We start from the raw sequence: 17,653 nt of genomic DNA, 5'->3' as shown, positions 1-17,653 counted from the left end.
AAAATGATCTGTTTTTGATTGATGTTCCAAAAAACGAAAAAAAAAGGCGCGAAAATTTAATGCGAAAAATTTGAAATCAAGTACAACAACTAATTTGTTAACAATTCGTTAATTAATTAAAGAGTGACGAGTAACCCACCCGGTGACTTTCTGATGACTTGCTGCTCACTCATGCATGCAAGACTAATAAGCTACCCAATTGACATACTCCACAAAGCAAGGCAGAATTACACGTCCGACAGCTAGACTTGCAAATTACAGGGTCTCATTACAATTTTCTACTCATTTGCTGTGTACCCATTAGTACTCCTTGAATGATTATGGAGGTTACACTCATGGAAGAATGAAGACTTGTTAATTACGCATCATACATAATATAGCATTTCTTAATTTGAACATTGTTACCAAACCACTACCAAACTAAAAACAGAGCAAATCCAAGATTGTAGAGCAACAAACTAAAATTACCTCTTAAGCTCTGTCTACACTATCAAACTCAGCATCTATAAAGCTCTGTCTACACTATCAAACTCAGCATCTATAAAGCTCTGTCTACACTATCAAACTCAGCATCTATAAAGCTCTGTCTACACTATCAAACTCAGCATCTATAAAGCTCTGTCTACACTATCAAACTCAGCATCTATAAAGCTGTGTCTACACTATCAAACTTTATGTGACAAAAAAATGTGATATGCCCATATATGGACATGATGATGTCATATCACTACCATATGTGGGCATATCACTACCATATTTGGGCACATCACATTTTTTGTCAAACTAGTTTGATAGTGTAGACAGAGCTTAATACTCGGACATCATTTGATTCCCTTATCTTCGCACACACAAATTGCCACAATAACCCTTGTATATACTGTATTAATGTTTTATTATACAAATTAAGAAAACATTCCGATATTGTAATACAAATTGTTAAGTGAAATTATCTGAATACAGTGTTGCTGTAAACTGAAATTAAATTACATGTTTTAAAAAATATTAAAGATATAAAATAATTAAGAATAGTGCAGATAAAATTAATTAATACATCTGATTTTGTTGTCATCGAAAATTTGTGAAAGAGATGAGATTTGTAATGATAGTAACATTTGTTATGATTATATACTGTGTATGTCAAAATACCTCATTCTGACTAAACAATGTTTTCTAAAATTTTGTATAAGAAACTTTTTCTAAAGACTTAGAATTGAAAGTTAGCATGCGTTATGCTAATAAATTACTTATTAAAGCCTATCTCGCCAACCTCATTGTAAGAGGCGAGTCTCCTATCTTTTTGGTAAAGATTTTTTTATACAAAATACAAAATATAATGATTATGTGTGTCACTTATTGTAGGTGGAAAATCCCACATTAGGGTAATGGTGAAATTGGCCAAAATAAATATACACAGCTAAACAAATTAAGTAACTGCAGTAGTAGTATTTACTGCAGTAGTAGACTCTTGTTTATCATCAACTGACACTTCTTTGTTTTCTGTTTTACTAGGCTCATCATCTTTTTGTAAAAATTCCTCCCATTTTTGTAATCTTGCTTCCCTCTCTGTTTCCGTTTCTTCTATTTTGTAATCCGTTGTCCCGTCCCACTGGGTGGCGATGAGTTGACGCTGTGCGAACCATCTGAACACAGAAACAAACGACAGGTTAAGTTAATTTATGCAAGAAGGGATAGTTTCACCATAGTTTCTATTTATTTGCTTTTAGCCAAAACCATTCTAATTCATTTCAATGTAAATGTTTTTTATACTGTTTAAAAAATAACAATAAATTTACTTGACTTGACTAAATGATGGCAAAAATTAATTTTTTTAAAAAGTACATTAATTTTAATCTATTAAAACTATATTATTAATATAATAATTATAGAAGTTAAAATATTCCAATAATTAACATACTGTACCTTCCATTCAATCCAAGGATGCAAATGTCTGCTGCCTCCGCTGTTGAAAACTTTACCGATGCCACGCCCTCTGCATGTTGCTGTAAAAGATAAGTGTTTACGTTAGTAATCAATTGTTAGATTGAATAATCAATCTAGAATGATTGAATGATCAGTGCATGGATTGAAAATTAAATTTACTCATTGTGGATGTTATCACATTTCACTGTATAAATACTATACACAACTATAAAGTGAAAGAAATTTAAAAAAAAACATTGTTTTTATATTTTTTTTAATGTACCAGAAATTAATAGACACATAGCAGAAGTTTTATTTTATTTTTTATTTATTATTTAATAATAATTATTTTTTTCAATTTATGAAGGTTATTGTATGTATTTCTTATATGTATATATTCTATTTTCGTCAATATTATGACCAAAGTTTAGCCTACACTTACATCAAATATCATCACTTTCTTAACTTCTCCAAATTTATTACACTCCATTGTTAAATCATCTTTAATTTCTGTGATAATTGTTGCATCCTCCTGTTAACAAAAATAAAGTATTTCATTACTCTAGGACCTTTAAAGATGTATTGTCCTCCAAAATCATGAAAAATAAATATTTCTAAAATCAGACCTTGAATAGGCCATTTTGCAGTATTAATGAAGTTATTCACTTCCATAAGAAAAAAAACGAAAAAAAAAAAACATTTCACTTATAAAAAGACAACATAAACAGTTAAATTTAACCAAAAATTTATTTTGACTATTTTTTTCTTTAAATTACAGTTTTCTCAGGTAAATAATATTTTTTTAACCCAATTTTTGGTCAAAGTAAATAACTTTTATGTGACAATAAAATAGCATATTCAACAATTTAAAAAAAAAAATGTTTTCAGGGGGACAATATATCTTTAAAGATTGGCAAATATTAGTACAATAAAAAACAGATACATATAAAATATATACAAAGATTAATATATAGAATACATACATTTAATGCATGTTCTGTGCAATACCTCTATTATGAACAAAGGGATGTAGAAGAGCATATGACCATATAAGGAAGCATTGGAACAAATTATACGCTTGACGTATTTTGATTGATGTTTGCATAACAGTAAATATCTGATTACTTTTGCTGAGGTAACACTACACTTGTAACTTAAAACAAATACTGGCCAATCAAATTGATTAATGAATGAAGCCTGGTGTAAAGTGGATAATGTACTAGCCAAGTAAATCTAGGTCTCTAGTTGCTCTATGTTTTGATGTGTTATGTATCAAAATGAAAAAATATGCCAATGTCATTTGGATTTGAATGAATTATGAAATCACCTATGAAGACAGTGGCCTAATTCTACCTAAGGAGGAGCTTAATAATGTATTGTCCCCCAAAAACATGAAAAATTAAGAATAATAAAAAAGAGACTTTGTTGAATAGGCAATTTCTTGATCAAGTAATCACTTCTGTAGAAAAAAATATTTTTAAATGTTTTCACATATAAATAGACAAAATAAACTGTTAAATTCAACCATAAACCCAGTCAATTTTACTATTTTTAAATAGTCATTTCAGGTAAATAATTTTTTTTCCGATCTAATTTTTAAATAAAGTAAATAACTATTATGTGACACTAAAAACATTTTTAAAAGTTATTTTTTCAGGGGGTTAATACATCTTTAACAGAAATAAATAAAACTCCCCTTTCCTCAAGGAATTTTTAAAAGATAGTAAACACAAAAATAAACTTACATCAAAATCTGTAGGATGAAATAAATGTTTAATTATGACCACCGTTTCGTTCCTTTTTCGCTGTTGATCTTTCTTTTCAGGTCTCCAATCAAGCAATCTTGAAAGGAGAGAAAGTTTAGTGAGAAATAGAAAAACAAAATTCAATTTAAAAAATGACCAAATTTAAAATATTCACAATCATATTTTTTAAATATACTGCTATGTCTTACTTTTGTTGTGTACTTTTTTTCTTTTTCTTCTTCTTTTTCTTCTGTGATCGGTACTCTCCTCTTTGTGAAAACTTTGCAATTTCTACCGATAATTTATGACCTCTTAAAACAGAATCATCTAAAATTTGCAAAGCAAGATCTACGGACTCTCTCTAAAAAAAATGCAGAAGAAAATATTTATGAAAGTTACTAGAGATGACTCAAGTAACATTGGTGGTAAGAGGTAAGATGGTATAGAGTAGCACCCACAAAAATGTAATATTCATTATAGAAGTTATATCAAGTTTGACAAAAAAAAGTGTGATGTGCCCCAATATGGTAGTGATATGCCCAAATATGGTAGTGATATGACATCATCGTGTCAATATATGGACACTTCACATTTTGTTTGATAGTGTAGACAGAGCTTTACATATTGCCTTACCTTGAGGTAGCAACACAGCCCATCTCCTTTCAAGTTCCCTTCATTATCTCTGTACAGTTTCATCTTGAGTTCTTCCGTCTCCTCATTCATCATAATGATGCCACATTTGCCCATCAACTCCTTGAATTCATCCATCGTGACATCATCTGGTAGTCCTGATACGTACACATTTGTGTTCTTATCGTCTTCTATCTCAAACCATTCTACAGTAAAATAATGGGATAATGCATCAAGACTCAAATTCATTTTAACCTATATTGGAAGCGTACAGTTAACTTTGTTTTTGTATTGGTAAGACCAAGGAAATCCAACAGCAGGACACTGAGCTTGCCTTCCCAAGATAGGAACTTGTAACAGCTCTTTGATCTTATGTCTGGCTGCGACAAATACCAATAGTACTGTACTATGTACATATTCTCTGTGGCATGCTGTGTCTGTTAAGGGGTGTGGAACAGACAACTATGAAGTCAACCTGGAGAGGCCTTCACCCCGCAGTAGGTTGAAAATGGATGCAATATGATGATGATCATCATCATGATCATGATGATGATAGTGATGATGATGATGATAGATAATAGTTGATGATGATGAAAAAGATGATGATGATAATGATGATGATAATGATGCTGATGATAGATGGTTATGATAATGATGATGATAATATTGATGATGATGAAGATGACGATGTTGATGATATTAATGATGATGAATGATGATGATAATGATGATGATGATGATAGATGATGATGATAGATGATGATAATGATGTTGATAATGATGATGACTCGTAAATAAAGATTTTCTTTTCTTACGATCCTGTTGTTTCCTTTTCTTTGTACCAGAGTCTGGCTTTGATTCTCCAGCAGCCTGTGTTGCAGCACTTTTTGTATCTGTGGCTTCTTTTGAATTGCTTGTATTATTCTCTTTGGTTGTCTTCACATCTGTTGGTGTGGTATCTGTAGCAGTGTAGCCGTAACTAGCTTGGTAGGCAGCAAGAAAATCTTCATCTACCTAAAATAATTCATATAAAAACAATTGAAGGTTATAAACAAATACAGTCATATACCTTTTTAATTTCATTTATAAAAACCTGTAAAAACTTTAGTTATGAGTTTTTGGTTTGAAAAGACTTTTTATTTAAACAATACTGCTTTAACTAAAGCTCTGTCTACACTATCAAATTTTATGTGACAATAAAATGTGATGTGCTCATATATAGTCATGATGATGTTATATCACTACCATATTTGGGCATATCACTGCCGTATTTGGATACATCACACTTTATTTTCCAAACTAGTTTGATAGTGTAGACAGAGCTTTAGAAAACATATCAAAATGTCATTTATAAATTGTTGATTAACTCAACTTGACTAACAATTATTTAACAAAAACAGTTACTTATTTTTTTTTTACTTCTTGTCAATCAAAGTATCTCACATTTATTGTTATTATTTTATCTTATGTATTACTCCTCTAGATCGAAAATAAATAAGAAATCTGAACACATTAAAAGAGATGGTTATTGCTAACCTTTGGAAACCAAGCCCTCTTTGACTCATCCCATTCATACACCGTTCCGTCATTAGGGTCTGTATAAGTGCGGCTGGATTCATCCTTCTCTGCTGCTAATTCCTTTTCCAGTTTTAACTGTCTTTCAAATTCAGTTTGATCATTCTCCATTTTAATCAATATACCTTAAAAATTGTACACTAATTTGCAATAACTCAAATGATTTAAACTTTCAAAATTCAATCAATATAATATGAACATTTTATCAATACTGTATTGTATTAAAATATTATTATTATGTATTTTCAATTAAATTATTTAGGTTATTAATGATAGGATATTAGCTGGGCCTAGCTACACTCAGTGTGCATGACTAGCTAAGGTCTAGTTAGCCTGTTGCTACTAACACAACTAGCCCGGTCTAAATAGTCAATAGGTCCCTTCACTACTCCTAGTATAGTAGTAATACTACACTAAACTAGGCAAGCCTAGCCTAGCTAGGTCTACTAAAAAGAGAGAGCTGGTACCTTATTAACAAGGTCTAAAGTTAGCTCTAGGAGCACTGGGCCATGCTGGGTACTTTCTATTCATACTTTGAGCTCATACAACTATATAAATTACCATATAATTTGATTTGTCCGCTTTCAAAAAGCGTACCATCAGGCTAGGCCTAAATCTTGAGAACAGACCGCCACGGTGAATTTTGAAAATCGTCGTGTATGCGATTCGAATTTTTGTAGTGATTTGTACAAAAAGAGAGGGCGCAATTCATAATTGGCTATGGTGATTTAATTGTTTGTACATTTCAAAATTTTACAAAACTTTAGAACTGTTTATTTTATACCTCCATGACGTAATTAACGTTGTTTTCATCTACACTGTTTATTCATATACAGTATGTGAATTTATTAACATAACCTATTTATATGTTTGCATTTGAATATATTTATTCATTTCTGTAGAATGAGACAACACTACAAATGAAAATGCTTATAAAAGCATGCTTTTTACATATACTTTACTAATTATATTATACAGGTGACTATATATAAAAGATGTGAGTTATTCTATGACACATTGCTTTTTGGTGGACTAACTTTTTCTGTTACTTTTCTTTTTTGTTGTAAACTTGATTATGGTTTTTCTCAAACCAATAAACAAGCCAATTAAGCTACGACACCACCAAACAAAAGATTGACACCAGTAAAGATTGGCACTGGTAAAGATTGGCAACAGTAAAAGATTGGCACCGGTAAAGATTGGCATCGGTAAAGATTGGCACTGGTAAAGACTGGCTTTCACAATAAGACCATACTGGTGATAGCAAAAGCAGAGAGAGACAGATTGACTTGAATTCTGCATATGTGTATCTCTGTCTTTTTAACCAATACCTCATTTTTTTCCCATTTAATTAAAATGTTTTAATCTTAAAAAATTAATCCTCAATATCAATATCGTCGTCTAAATCAAGATCATCGATATCTTCAAATAATGATTCATCTACTTCAACACGGTCACCTGTAAAAAAAATGAAATAAAATCATGAATTAAAATTTTAAAAAATTGTTTAATCAAAATTCCTATTATAATCGCTGGTTAAAGCTTGGTTCCCACTAGAGACTCAACGCAGGGATGTAAGGCAACGCCTCCAAGTAGAAACAAAGCATTATACTGCTATATATATATATTATACTACTATACTATCATACATATATACATATCAATATCATAAACAAAGTGTCGACATAAAACATTTTCTCTTTAAATTGCTTTAATTGTAGAACGTAATTTTTATTTTTTTTTTGGTTTATTTCTGTGCTCTGTTCTGGGTTGACCAACTAGCATAGGTGTTTAGCACCTGTTTGGTCTTTCCTTGCCTTTTATATTTGTTGTTGTTGTCTTCTTTGTATTGTATATGGCAGAAATAAATACATTTTTGATGAATTATATGACTTACTTTCATCCAATAGAGTTAAATCTGAATCATCTTTAACCTTTCCATGTAAAAATAATTCTCTGCCTAAAAAGATAGAAGAACTAATTAATCACCCTTTATAACAATCATAAAATAGGATAATTCATCGCTGGAAGATGTTACAAAAATTTGATGGAAGAAGTTCATGTTGAAACTTGACTGACCTGTGAGTTTCTTTGACTTTATTTCTGTAACTTGTTTCGTTTTCTTTTCACCTTCAAATGTTGTTTTCCATTTCAAGAATGTCTCTATTGTTACTGGTGTGCCTATAAATACTTTTTCCTGCATAAACAAACATGAACCAATGTATAGTATATAATCAAACTATCTTACTATAAAAGGTCTGTAAAACATTACGTGACAAAAAAAAGTGATGTGCCCATATATAGACATGATGATGTCACATCACTACCACATTTGGGCATATCACTACCATATTTGGGTACAAATTGGATTGGATTATTTTTAGATTTAAGAATAGAATCCTGACATACCTCCTCCTTCTTTATCCTTGCTTCTTCTGCTACTTTTGCATTTTCTTTTTCTATTTTTATTCTGTCTAAACTTTCATTCAGGTATTCTTGTACAGCTGATACTAAAGTGAAAATCATTACCATTCCTAGATTTTCCTCTGCCTGAAAAGAAAAATGTAACAGTAAACACTCGTAGACAAATTGTTAAATAAATTTCTTCATTGAACTTGATAATGACCCCATGATGGTGTCGAAACGTGTTTTTTAAGCGTTATTTTTCTATTATTCATTTAAAATAAATGTACCCTCATTCGTAATTTTTTCAGTGTTGTTATTTAGGCAAGACATACATTTTCTAAAAGAGCGAAGTCCTTACAATTAATTAATTTATAATCAATGCGATAACTCACCTGTTCTTTTAAAAGCTTCAATATCGCCTCTTCATCTTCTTCTTCTAAACTACAAGATACTATTTCAAAATTTGGGGATTCATCCGGGTACGTTGCGGTATATTCAAAGTGTAGCACAACACAAACTGTAAAATAAAAATATTTAACAATCTTGAACGTACAGTAATAATGATGACAATGATGATGATTAATTAAATAATGTGTAAAGCTCTGTCTACACTATCAAACTTTATGTGACAAAAAAAAAATGTAATGTGCCCATATATGGACATATGATGTCATATCAATATCATATTTGGGCATGTCACTACCATATTTGGGCACATCATACATTTTTTGTCAAACTAGTTTGATAGTGTAGATAATGTTTTATACTCACCACTGTCTACTTCTTCATCTAAGTAGTTATTTGATTCTGATGATATACTGATATCAAAGCTATCTGATGATATACCTACAATTTAATTACAATAATAATAAAAGATATTAAAGTTACATATTACGCAATAGGAGTATATTAATATAGTATTTCGGTCCGAGTTCAATCTCGGTTGGGGCGACTTTTTCTCATTCTCACAGATTTCCTCATCTTTATCGTTTCAAATTAATTAATTAAATTTCAGTATATCACCGGGCGGTTTAGAATTAATGTTCTTTGCCTGATTTGTTTATATATATAAAAATATCTCTTCGGAGATCCCGCCTCGTGAATAAAAATACTGTAAGATGAGGGCGTATCAATTTGATCTCTGGTGCGCGTGCGTATAACTGAGGACTAGTGCTGTTCCGCCGTACCACGCCGAGAGTGTTAAAGAGTCGCTATCCAATCGAGTTCGAACAATACCATGAAAGCCCCAGTGGTCTAATGGTTAGGACATCTGCATATCAAGCAGGCGGTCCGAGTTCGAGTCTCGGTTGGGGCGACTTTTTCTCATTCTCACAGATTTCCTCATCTTTATCGTTTCAAATTAATTAATTAAATTTCAGTATATCACCGGGCGGTTTAGACTTAATGTTCTTTGCCTGATTTGTTTTTAATATAGTATTTATCTATACAAATAAATAATTGAAACAATTATTAAATCAAGTTTTAAACAAAATGGAATTATGATATGTGTACCAGCAACCAGGAAGCCGCTCATGACGCACTCTCCAATCTAGGCTAGGCTTAGTTTAGTAGACTAGGTAGGTCTACTAACTAACATGAACTAGGCCTAGGCCCTACCAAGACCGGGTACCATCACAATACTTCTACTACTAGGCATAGCCTAGGTTAGGCCAGGCTGGGACTCGGAGTCATGGCCTGCCGGCCGTGTGTGTTCGATAATGCAAAAACACCATATATTTTTTAATTTCTAAATACCTGAGAATTCTTCTGGGTAAATACATTGAAGCGCTTCAATTTCGTTTCGTTGTTCTTCTTTGTAATCTGTCATTTGTACAAGATTTTCTCACCACCACCAAACGAAATGACTTCACTTCTTTTTTTCCTGTTTTTGTACATGTGGTGACCTTTGACCCTTGAACCTACTCGTTCCGCAACAGTAAGTTTGGATCATAACATAAGTCGTCTTCTTCGTTTATTAGTTAAAAAGTACTATTTTCCTGACGTCTTCTTTGAAAAACAATCAATGTTTTAAATCACTCCAATTCCAACTTTTATTCTTTATCATTATTGAATTGCATAATATGAATAAATCAACACAACATAAAACAACATAATAATTTATTTCATCATTTATTTTATTCCATAACTATATTTTTTCACATGTATCTATTGTATACAAAATGACAGAATTATATACAATAATTAATAATCGAAATATGAATATATATATATTTAAGTGAAATTTGAATTACTTTACATAACAATGACAAATATTTCATTTGATTAAAAAGTTTGTACAAATTGTACATTTATATTTTTTTTTCCAATTTGTACAAAAAAGAGGAAGACAATTTTACCACCATAGACCAAAACTGACTCTCATCCTGAGGTATATGTCTTTGAGTGATGACATTGTTTAGTAGTGACAGTATAGACTGAGACTTTTTTTGGAAGGGATGGGGTTACAGTTGTAATTCCTCTATTATAAAGTTGAGAGTCAGTTTTAGAATACTTTTTACAAACTTCTGTCTTTTATTTTAAAGTCACAAATCAAATGACACTCTTCAGAGTAGACATAAAATAGTGGTTCTGCTTGCAATATGTGAATATACTAAACATGAATATTCATGGTGGCATATCAGGGTCTATAGTGTTCTTCCTTGTTTGCTTGACGAACTTTGCGAACAATATTAATTCAATTAGTACACCATTATTTTGAATAAGAATACAATTTATAATCAATGGTTCTATTGAGGTATCCATGATCCATCTGCCAAGTTTTAATACAATACAAAATTTCAAAAGTAACTAACATTATACTGTTGAAAAATAAGAAAGAAAAGGAAGGGTCATATAAGCTTTTTAGCTTTTTAACCAAACCATTAACATCAAGCAAGTATGCCCCCCCCCCCCCCCCCCCACCTCTACATTCATAACTGTACTACAAAATAAGCTAAGTTGATCTTTATGATTATAAATTTATTGTTGTCTACATCATAATTCTAACACTCTCCTAATCCTATTGTTTAGCATAGTACTAAAGTAAATTTGGTCTCATAATTAAAGACACACGGTTCGAAAAAGTCAAAGGTCAAGATCTATAAATAGAAATCACCTGTATTAACACACAGTAAAAGTAAAAGAATATATTTTAAACAAATTAATTTACATTCATATAATTTCAGATTTTAAAAATACATATTTACAATTATGTTGATTAAAATTATATAACTTAATGCAATAATATATATTTATAATAGAGTTTATATAATTATACAAATATATTTAAATTATTAATATAATTATATGTATTAAAGGTTAATCATATGTTTTATACATTCAAGCCAAAATGTTAATATTTTGTATCAAAACATGGAATATATTTTTACTTTAAATGAATATTTGAAATTAATCAGTTTAAATTATTAACTTAAGAGGTGAAACATTATACTGCCCTCTATTGCCAATTCATGAACTAACACCGTAATGCCAGAGTATCATCCCATGCGCGAGTATAATAACCCCAACCATTAATTGTGGCTAAATTCACACAAACATCCTTTGTTTTTAGAATTCAAGTATAATCCCACCCGGGACTATAATAATATATATATTTTGTATGTGAAATAATATGATGAATGAAATAGATATACAGTTATATATAACAACTGATAATTAACATAAAATACTATATATTTTATAAATGCGTTTCACTTCCCTTAACACGAATAATAGAATTTTCCTGAATATTGTCTTGCATTTGCTGGCGCCCTCTAGCATCATCATCAATGTCCGTTTCATTGTTCATATTTGATTCATGAAAATTATAAGTTGCACTATCAGTCTCTTCTTGTGATTTATTTTCATTTAAAGTATCTTTTATTTCAGAATCTGTTGTTTCAACTATTGACTGTTCTTGTGAATTATCTATTCTATCAGTGTTTTCAGTTGATACAGTGCTGTCTTCTATTTTATCGTGTTCCACGCTATTTTGACATGGTACCGCTGTGTCCTCCTCCTGTTTGTCACTCTTTTGAGATGGTGCATGCGTATCTCCTATTCTATCTTCAACATTGTTTTCAGATTGTACAGTTGTATCTCCTATTCTACTATCTTCTTCAACAACATTGTTTTCAGATGGTGCATTTGTTGCTTCTAATTTCTCACTACTTTCTTCGTCTGTTAACCTATTTGATATTTCAGTCACTTCTTCTTCACCATTCATTTTGTTTTCTAATTCTTCATCTCCATTCTCCTCTACTTCCTGTTCTCCTTCACTACTTACATTATTCTCCTCTTTATCAAGAATGTTACCATAAATGTTTTTCCATTGCTGTAGAGTTTCTGAGGTAACTGGTCCAGACAAAATGTCCATTATACATCCTAACTCGGATTGTTTGGCCTAAAATTAAGACAAAAATGTGAATGTTACAGAACTGTTATATGCAGATAACAAAATTTAATTATAGGCAAACAATAGACACACTGCAATACAAGAAGCAGGGACTTAAATATTTTAAAGTCTCACCTTGATTGTCCTTTGTAGAGTTCTCTTTTCCAATAGCAGTTTGTTCCTCGTTGGATCTCTATGTAATACTGTTTGCTTGCGTATCAGACTTTTTCTTCCAGACATTCGTCTTGCCCTATCAAAGCCCTTTACCTCAGCGCCGCTAGACCGAACCTCCGTCATCATCATTAATAATGGATCCTTTGCATCTATAGATGCAAATAAACTTATTCATCAAATTTTATATTACATTCATCTTACCTTTAGAGTAGGTTCAAACCCAATGTTCACAACACTAGTGTGAACTAGGGGGATGGATTAGCATAATATATATCGACTATTGGAGTAAATTACACAAGAATACACCACATAGGGTAGGTTATTCCATTTTATGTTACAGGGGTGTTACTCTATACTCTAGATGTCAAGGAAACAAAAATATTAACTGATTTATTTTATTGAAGAATAATATAAAACTTTGAATTTAAAAAGTTGAAATAAGAATACTAAATAAATTAAAGAACTTGAAAAAATGATTTATAATATAAAATATATAAAATGAATTTAACATAAAATGAATGTAGTGTATGACCAAGATAGCGAAACAGGAGCATCAATCCCTCCGTATCGTAGAAAATGATTTAAATGCAGAACTGTAATTTGAAAAAATATTTGAACGATCAACAAAAATTAAAATGTGTGGTATGGTAAACATAAAATGTGGATGAAAAATGAAAACAAAAATATTCAAACCAAATACTACCAAACAAAAATATGGCAAAAGTAAACAAAAGAGGAATTGATAGAAATGATAGGGTTGTTAAAATATCCAAGAAAGAAATTCTGAAAAAACTGATTAATGAAACCACAGCAGTAAACCAATATTAGTAATACATAGGTACATTCAATGAAGCAACAATATTTTTTGAGCAAAAGATTAAAAGCAATAAAAAAACTGCAATACAATCATTAAAATAAAGGACTATCCATGGATGGCATTCACTAAGTAAGTAATATAGTCACTCTAATTGAAATATAACATAACATATTATTTATTATCATCTTTATAACCATTAGTATTTGTAGTGTTTTTTTTATAGACATAGAGCTCTGTATTAGGTTAGTGTGGAGTAAACAAATGATGTGATATATGTTAGATATTGCAACAAGGACGTTAAGGGCTTATTGGCTGTTCAAGCATTTTTTTTCTTGTGCAATGAAGACGCCATAAGTGATTATATTAAACGTGATTGGCATGTTAGTACAGACAGAATGTCTAAAGCCCTGTCTACACTATCAAACTAGTTTGAAAAAAAATGGTGATCTGCCCAAATATAGTAGTAAAATGACATCATCATGTCATGTCATTTTTTGTCACATAAAGTTTGATAGTGTAGACAGAGTGATACATAGTATATATGTTAGCACAGGCAGAATGAATTGAAACATTGAATTGTTTTACTTCTGAAGAAAAAATGAAAAATTAAACTAAACATCCATGTTAAGGTTAGAAAAATAAACATTATGAATACAAAAAACATTTAATTATGATTAAATCAAGTGCAATGGTAAATAATTAAAGTTGTTTATTTGCATACACATTAATAATTTGTTAGTAGAAATAATAATTACCACATTATGACCATACAGAGTATATATATAGTGGATAACCAGAGCAATCAAATAATTACAAATAATTCCATCTTTGTTGCGGCAACATGCTTTTTCCCCACTGGTAGGTTTCAACTTTCATTTTATTAGAGGTGCATTAAACCATGGAGGTATAAAACTAATTTTAAACCTCCATGATTAAACTTGAACTTTATTTAAAACAGGGTAAAATGGTGAATGATCAAAATTCTTTGTATTCGTAGAAATTAGATTGCTTTAGTTTCACCAGATATAAACTAAAAAATACTAAAAAGTGCATTAGTAAATAATAATCACCAAAGGAAAGAAAGCAAGAAAAGTATGAAAATGCTTTTTTTGCCATTTGTGATTGGTAAGTACCTGGTTCTTGTTTTGTATCCACATCATCTGTCGGCATAGCAACATTAATTAACGAAGTTGCTTTCGCATCAACTAACGAATGTTTCTTTGGTTTGGAAGATTCAGCCGCCGTAGTGTAGCTGCGTTTTATTTCGTTGTCTCCTCTCGATTTGAGGGCGTTCTTTAAGCGTCGCATTACACCCGGACTAGCTGTACCATTGAATATGTTTGATGCTGATTTGGCTTTAGGTCTGCCCTGTGTTGAATGTACACTGAGACTAGCATATGAATTTGATTTAGTAATATTTCCTGATTCAGTATTTGGCACGCTGCCATTTTGGGTTTGTATACTGCCCTCTATTGCTAATGTACTCATGGACGATGCTCTTTTTATGGAATTTGGTTCTATTTCATCACCTGTACTGCTGGAAGATGACCTTTGACTCTTGACTGACCCTTCTCCATTAATTGTGATATTTGGATTTGTATCACCTTCATCACCACTTTCGTCACCACTTTCGCTATGGTAACCAGCCATATCTAAATAATATTAAACAAATAAATTACAATGGTTTGTAAATAAAATGTAACAAATCAAAAAGATTTTTATAAAAAAATAATTAATCAGGATGTCCCCAGATTAGCTGGTTGGTAACAGCCTTGAAAATATATATATCAGTTACCTTCATAGGAAAGTTTTCCTTTGAAAATTATTTGTTAATGAAATTTAAACTTTTCTATCAACCACTGAGTCGTAGGCAGAGCCCCATTGGGTGGAAAAAAAGAAAAACCCTTACGGGAGAAGAAAGTCGCTGTCCACACATGAGTCGCAGGTTAATCCCCCACATTTACAATTGATTAATTATTTGTATAGATTCACAACTAAATGCATTAATAAATAAACAAACCAAAACTTACCATTTGCCATCTGAACAAGTTCTTCATTTCCCTCTTCAGGTAGAGTTGCAGGTATATTAAACGTAACAGAAGCTAAGTGAAGTTTTTCCACCCAAGAATCCAAGTCTTTTTTACTTTCAGCAGAAAATATAAAAGGTTTTAAACCTTTATGGCTGATTCGAAATTGGCTGAAATATAAATTAATGTCATAATTATCAAGTCAACTATGACCCTTACATAATTTAATAAAGTTATATGTAGAAAATTAATAACAGAAATACTGTAAATGAATTTGTTATAATCATACAAACACTTTATTAGGCAAATAGCAGTATCAACATGCCATTACCAAACATTTTATTACTTTCATGTATATATTATTTAAAATGGAATCACATGAAACAAGTAATTATTTGTATACATTGTTAGCATCATTGAGATACTATGATGTGCTACAGTTGGGTATGTGGTTTTGATTAACTTAGTGGAGTGAACTCTACCCTAGGATACATACTATTGTCAAGTTTTGAGTTTTATTGTCTAACTAATAGTAGTACTGTACTGTATATAAGAGTACAGAACCAGGGGCATTGGTTATAAAATTTAGGTTGGTATTATTTACATGAATAATATTGGGGATGGTATTATGCTTGAGCATGGGATTATAAATGGCTATATAAAGTACATGACAATAATTAACATCAAATCATAGCTTAAACTAAATTGAAACAAATAATAATGCTTTTGATGTCATGAAAGTGAACAAAAATGTTTTATGACAGGAACATTGTGGATAGGTCACTGTTGGTGACTAACTTAGTGTCATCATTTACTTAGGTCACTGTTGGTGGCTAACTTAGTGTCATCATTTACTTAGGTCACTGTTGGTGGCTAACTTAGTGTCATCATTTATTTTAAATGGTACGTACAACTGTTTCTTGTGTTCTTCTTTCTTCTCCTCACGCTTTACTTCATATCCAACCAAACATATTATTCCTTTTGCTTTTAAATCCTGAAATAAAACAACATAGTTTTTATGGATCATGGATTTTTTCAGTAATTTACCTTTTGATTTGAGGAGTTGGATAGCCGAGTGGTTAGGACACTTGACTGTCATACAGAGAGACTCGGGTTCAATTCCCGACAACTCCCAGTCTACTCAGCTGTAAATGAGTACCTAGTTGAAAAATACTAGGGAGAAAAAAGGCGGCGTGGAAAGGAACTGGCCACCCTACCACATAATGCTGAGGCTTAGTACAATGAGCTCCTAACAGCTCATTCCCCTACGTTCAGAATGAACACGGGACTTACCTTTAACTTTACCTTTTGATTTACATTAAAATTAAACATATTTATCACCAACATACAATATAAAGATAACCATAATCAAATAATTTTATTACCTTTTTACTTTTGTAGTAGTAGAAAGCCAAGTCTTTGAGAACGCACCAATACGGAGTCCATTTACCGAAGCGTGTATCTGCTTTCCGTTCAAGCCAACCCTCATACTGACCTGGACCGAGGTCAATACACGATACGTGTCGATCTTTGCGTGACCTTGTTGAACCTTTCTTTGGACGTAACTTAACCTTTTAAAAATATGATATGTTATCAACTTTATGACTTTGATTCTTAATAAAAGAAAATGTGTTTATTTGTTATTCAATAAAACATTAAAATTATATATGTTTATTTAAAACCAATGATGCACTGATTATGTTTAAATAACATAGTATAAAACATTTTTCAAATAATGAAAAGGAAGTTTAGATTCAACAGGTAGATATTAGTAACAATGAAAATTATGCAAAACTATTGAATCATTACTTCCCTCTCATTGTTTCGAGTACAGTAAGTTTTATTCAATGTTATTTTCATTTCATTTTCACTTTATTTACTTGACACAAGTGGTCAATCAGTTGCGTCAGCCATAACACAATAGTATTTGTAACTACAAACTCCAATCAATTATTGATCAATTATA

General features: G+C 31.0%; 3 protein-coding genes across 4 annotated transcripts in view; all 3 read right to left on the bottom strand.

The window, feature by feature from the left end:
• Positions 1-875: 875 nt before the first annotated feature.
• LOC144847446 (17S U2 SnRNP complex component HTATSF1-like) lies at positions 876-6,548 on the bottom strand. Its single transcript, XM_078703816.1, has 9 exons — positions 6,432-6,548; positions 5,832-5,995; positions 5,111-5,309; positions 4,299-4,501; positions 3,875-4,026; positions 3,666-3,762; positions 2,363-2,452; positions 1,921-2,000; positions 876-1,640 (listed from the first exon to the last, which is right to left on the bottom strand). The coding sequence occupies exons 2-9, from the start codon at positions 5,979-5,981 to the stop codon at positions 1,424-1,426; spliced, it is 1,188 nt and encodes a 395-aa protein (XP_078559942.1). The 5' UTR covers positions 5,982-5,995; positions 6,432-6,548; the 3' UTR covers positions 876-1,423.
• A 33-nt stretch (positions 6,549-6,581) lies between these two features.
• LOC144847458 (RWD domain-containing protein 1-like) lies at positions 6,582-10,174 on the bottom strand. Its single transcript, XM_078703835.1, has 7 exons — positions 10,032-10,174; positions 9,048-9,122; positions 8,669-8,793; positions 8,280-8,420; positions 7,950-8,067; positions 7,768-7,830; positions 6,582-7,328 (listed from the first exon to the last, which is right to left on the bottom strand). Exons 1-7 carry the CDS (start codon positions 10,102-10,104, stop codon positions 7,246-7,248), a joined length of 678 nt encoding a protein of 225 aa, XP_078559961.1. The 5' UTR covers positions 10,105-10,174; the 3' UTR covers positions 6,582-7,245.
• A 1,037-nt stretch (positions 10,175-11,211) lies between these two features.
• The window catches only part of LOC144847407 (CNK3/IPCEF1 fusion protein-like), a 31,963-nt gene continuing 25,521 nt past the window's right edge, over positions 11,212-17,653 (bottom strand). The window contains exons 12-17 of one of the 2 annotated variants that reach the window (XM_078703747.1): positions 17,073-17,258; positions 16,599-16,681; positions 15,691-15,857; positions 14,794-15,312; positions 12,805-12,992; positions 11,212-12,678 (exon numbers count right to left, since the gene is read on the bottom strand). In XM_078703747.1, the coding sequence (XP_078559873.1) occupies positions 11,974-12,678; positions 12,805-12,992; positions 14,794-15,312; positions 15,691-15,857; positions 16,599-16,681; positions 17,073-17,258 (1,848 nt within the window). In that variant the 3' untranslated portion in view covers positions 11,212-11,973. The remainder of the gene's footprint in view (positions 12,679-12,804; positions 12,993-14,793; positions 15,313-15,690; positions 15,858-16,598; positions 16,682-17,072; positions 17,259-17,653) is intronic. The other variant, XM_078703748.1, reaches the window with a different exon arrangement.

Source organism: Antedon bifida, chromosome 7 (genome assembly GCF_963402885.1).
Source record: "Antedon bifida chromosome 7, ecAntBifi1.1, whole genome shotgun sequence".
Lineage (NCBI taxonomy): Eukaryota > Metazoa > Echinodermata > Crinoidea > Comatulida > Antedonidae > Antedon > Antedon bifida.
Note: the sequence above shows the minus strand (reverse complement) of the source record. Positions and strands in the feature narration are given on the sequence as shown.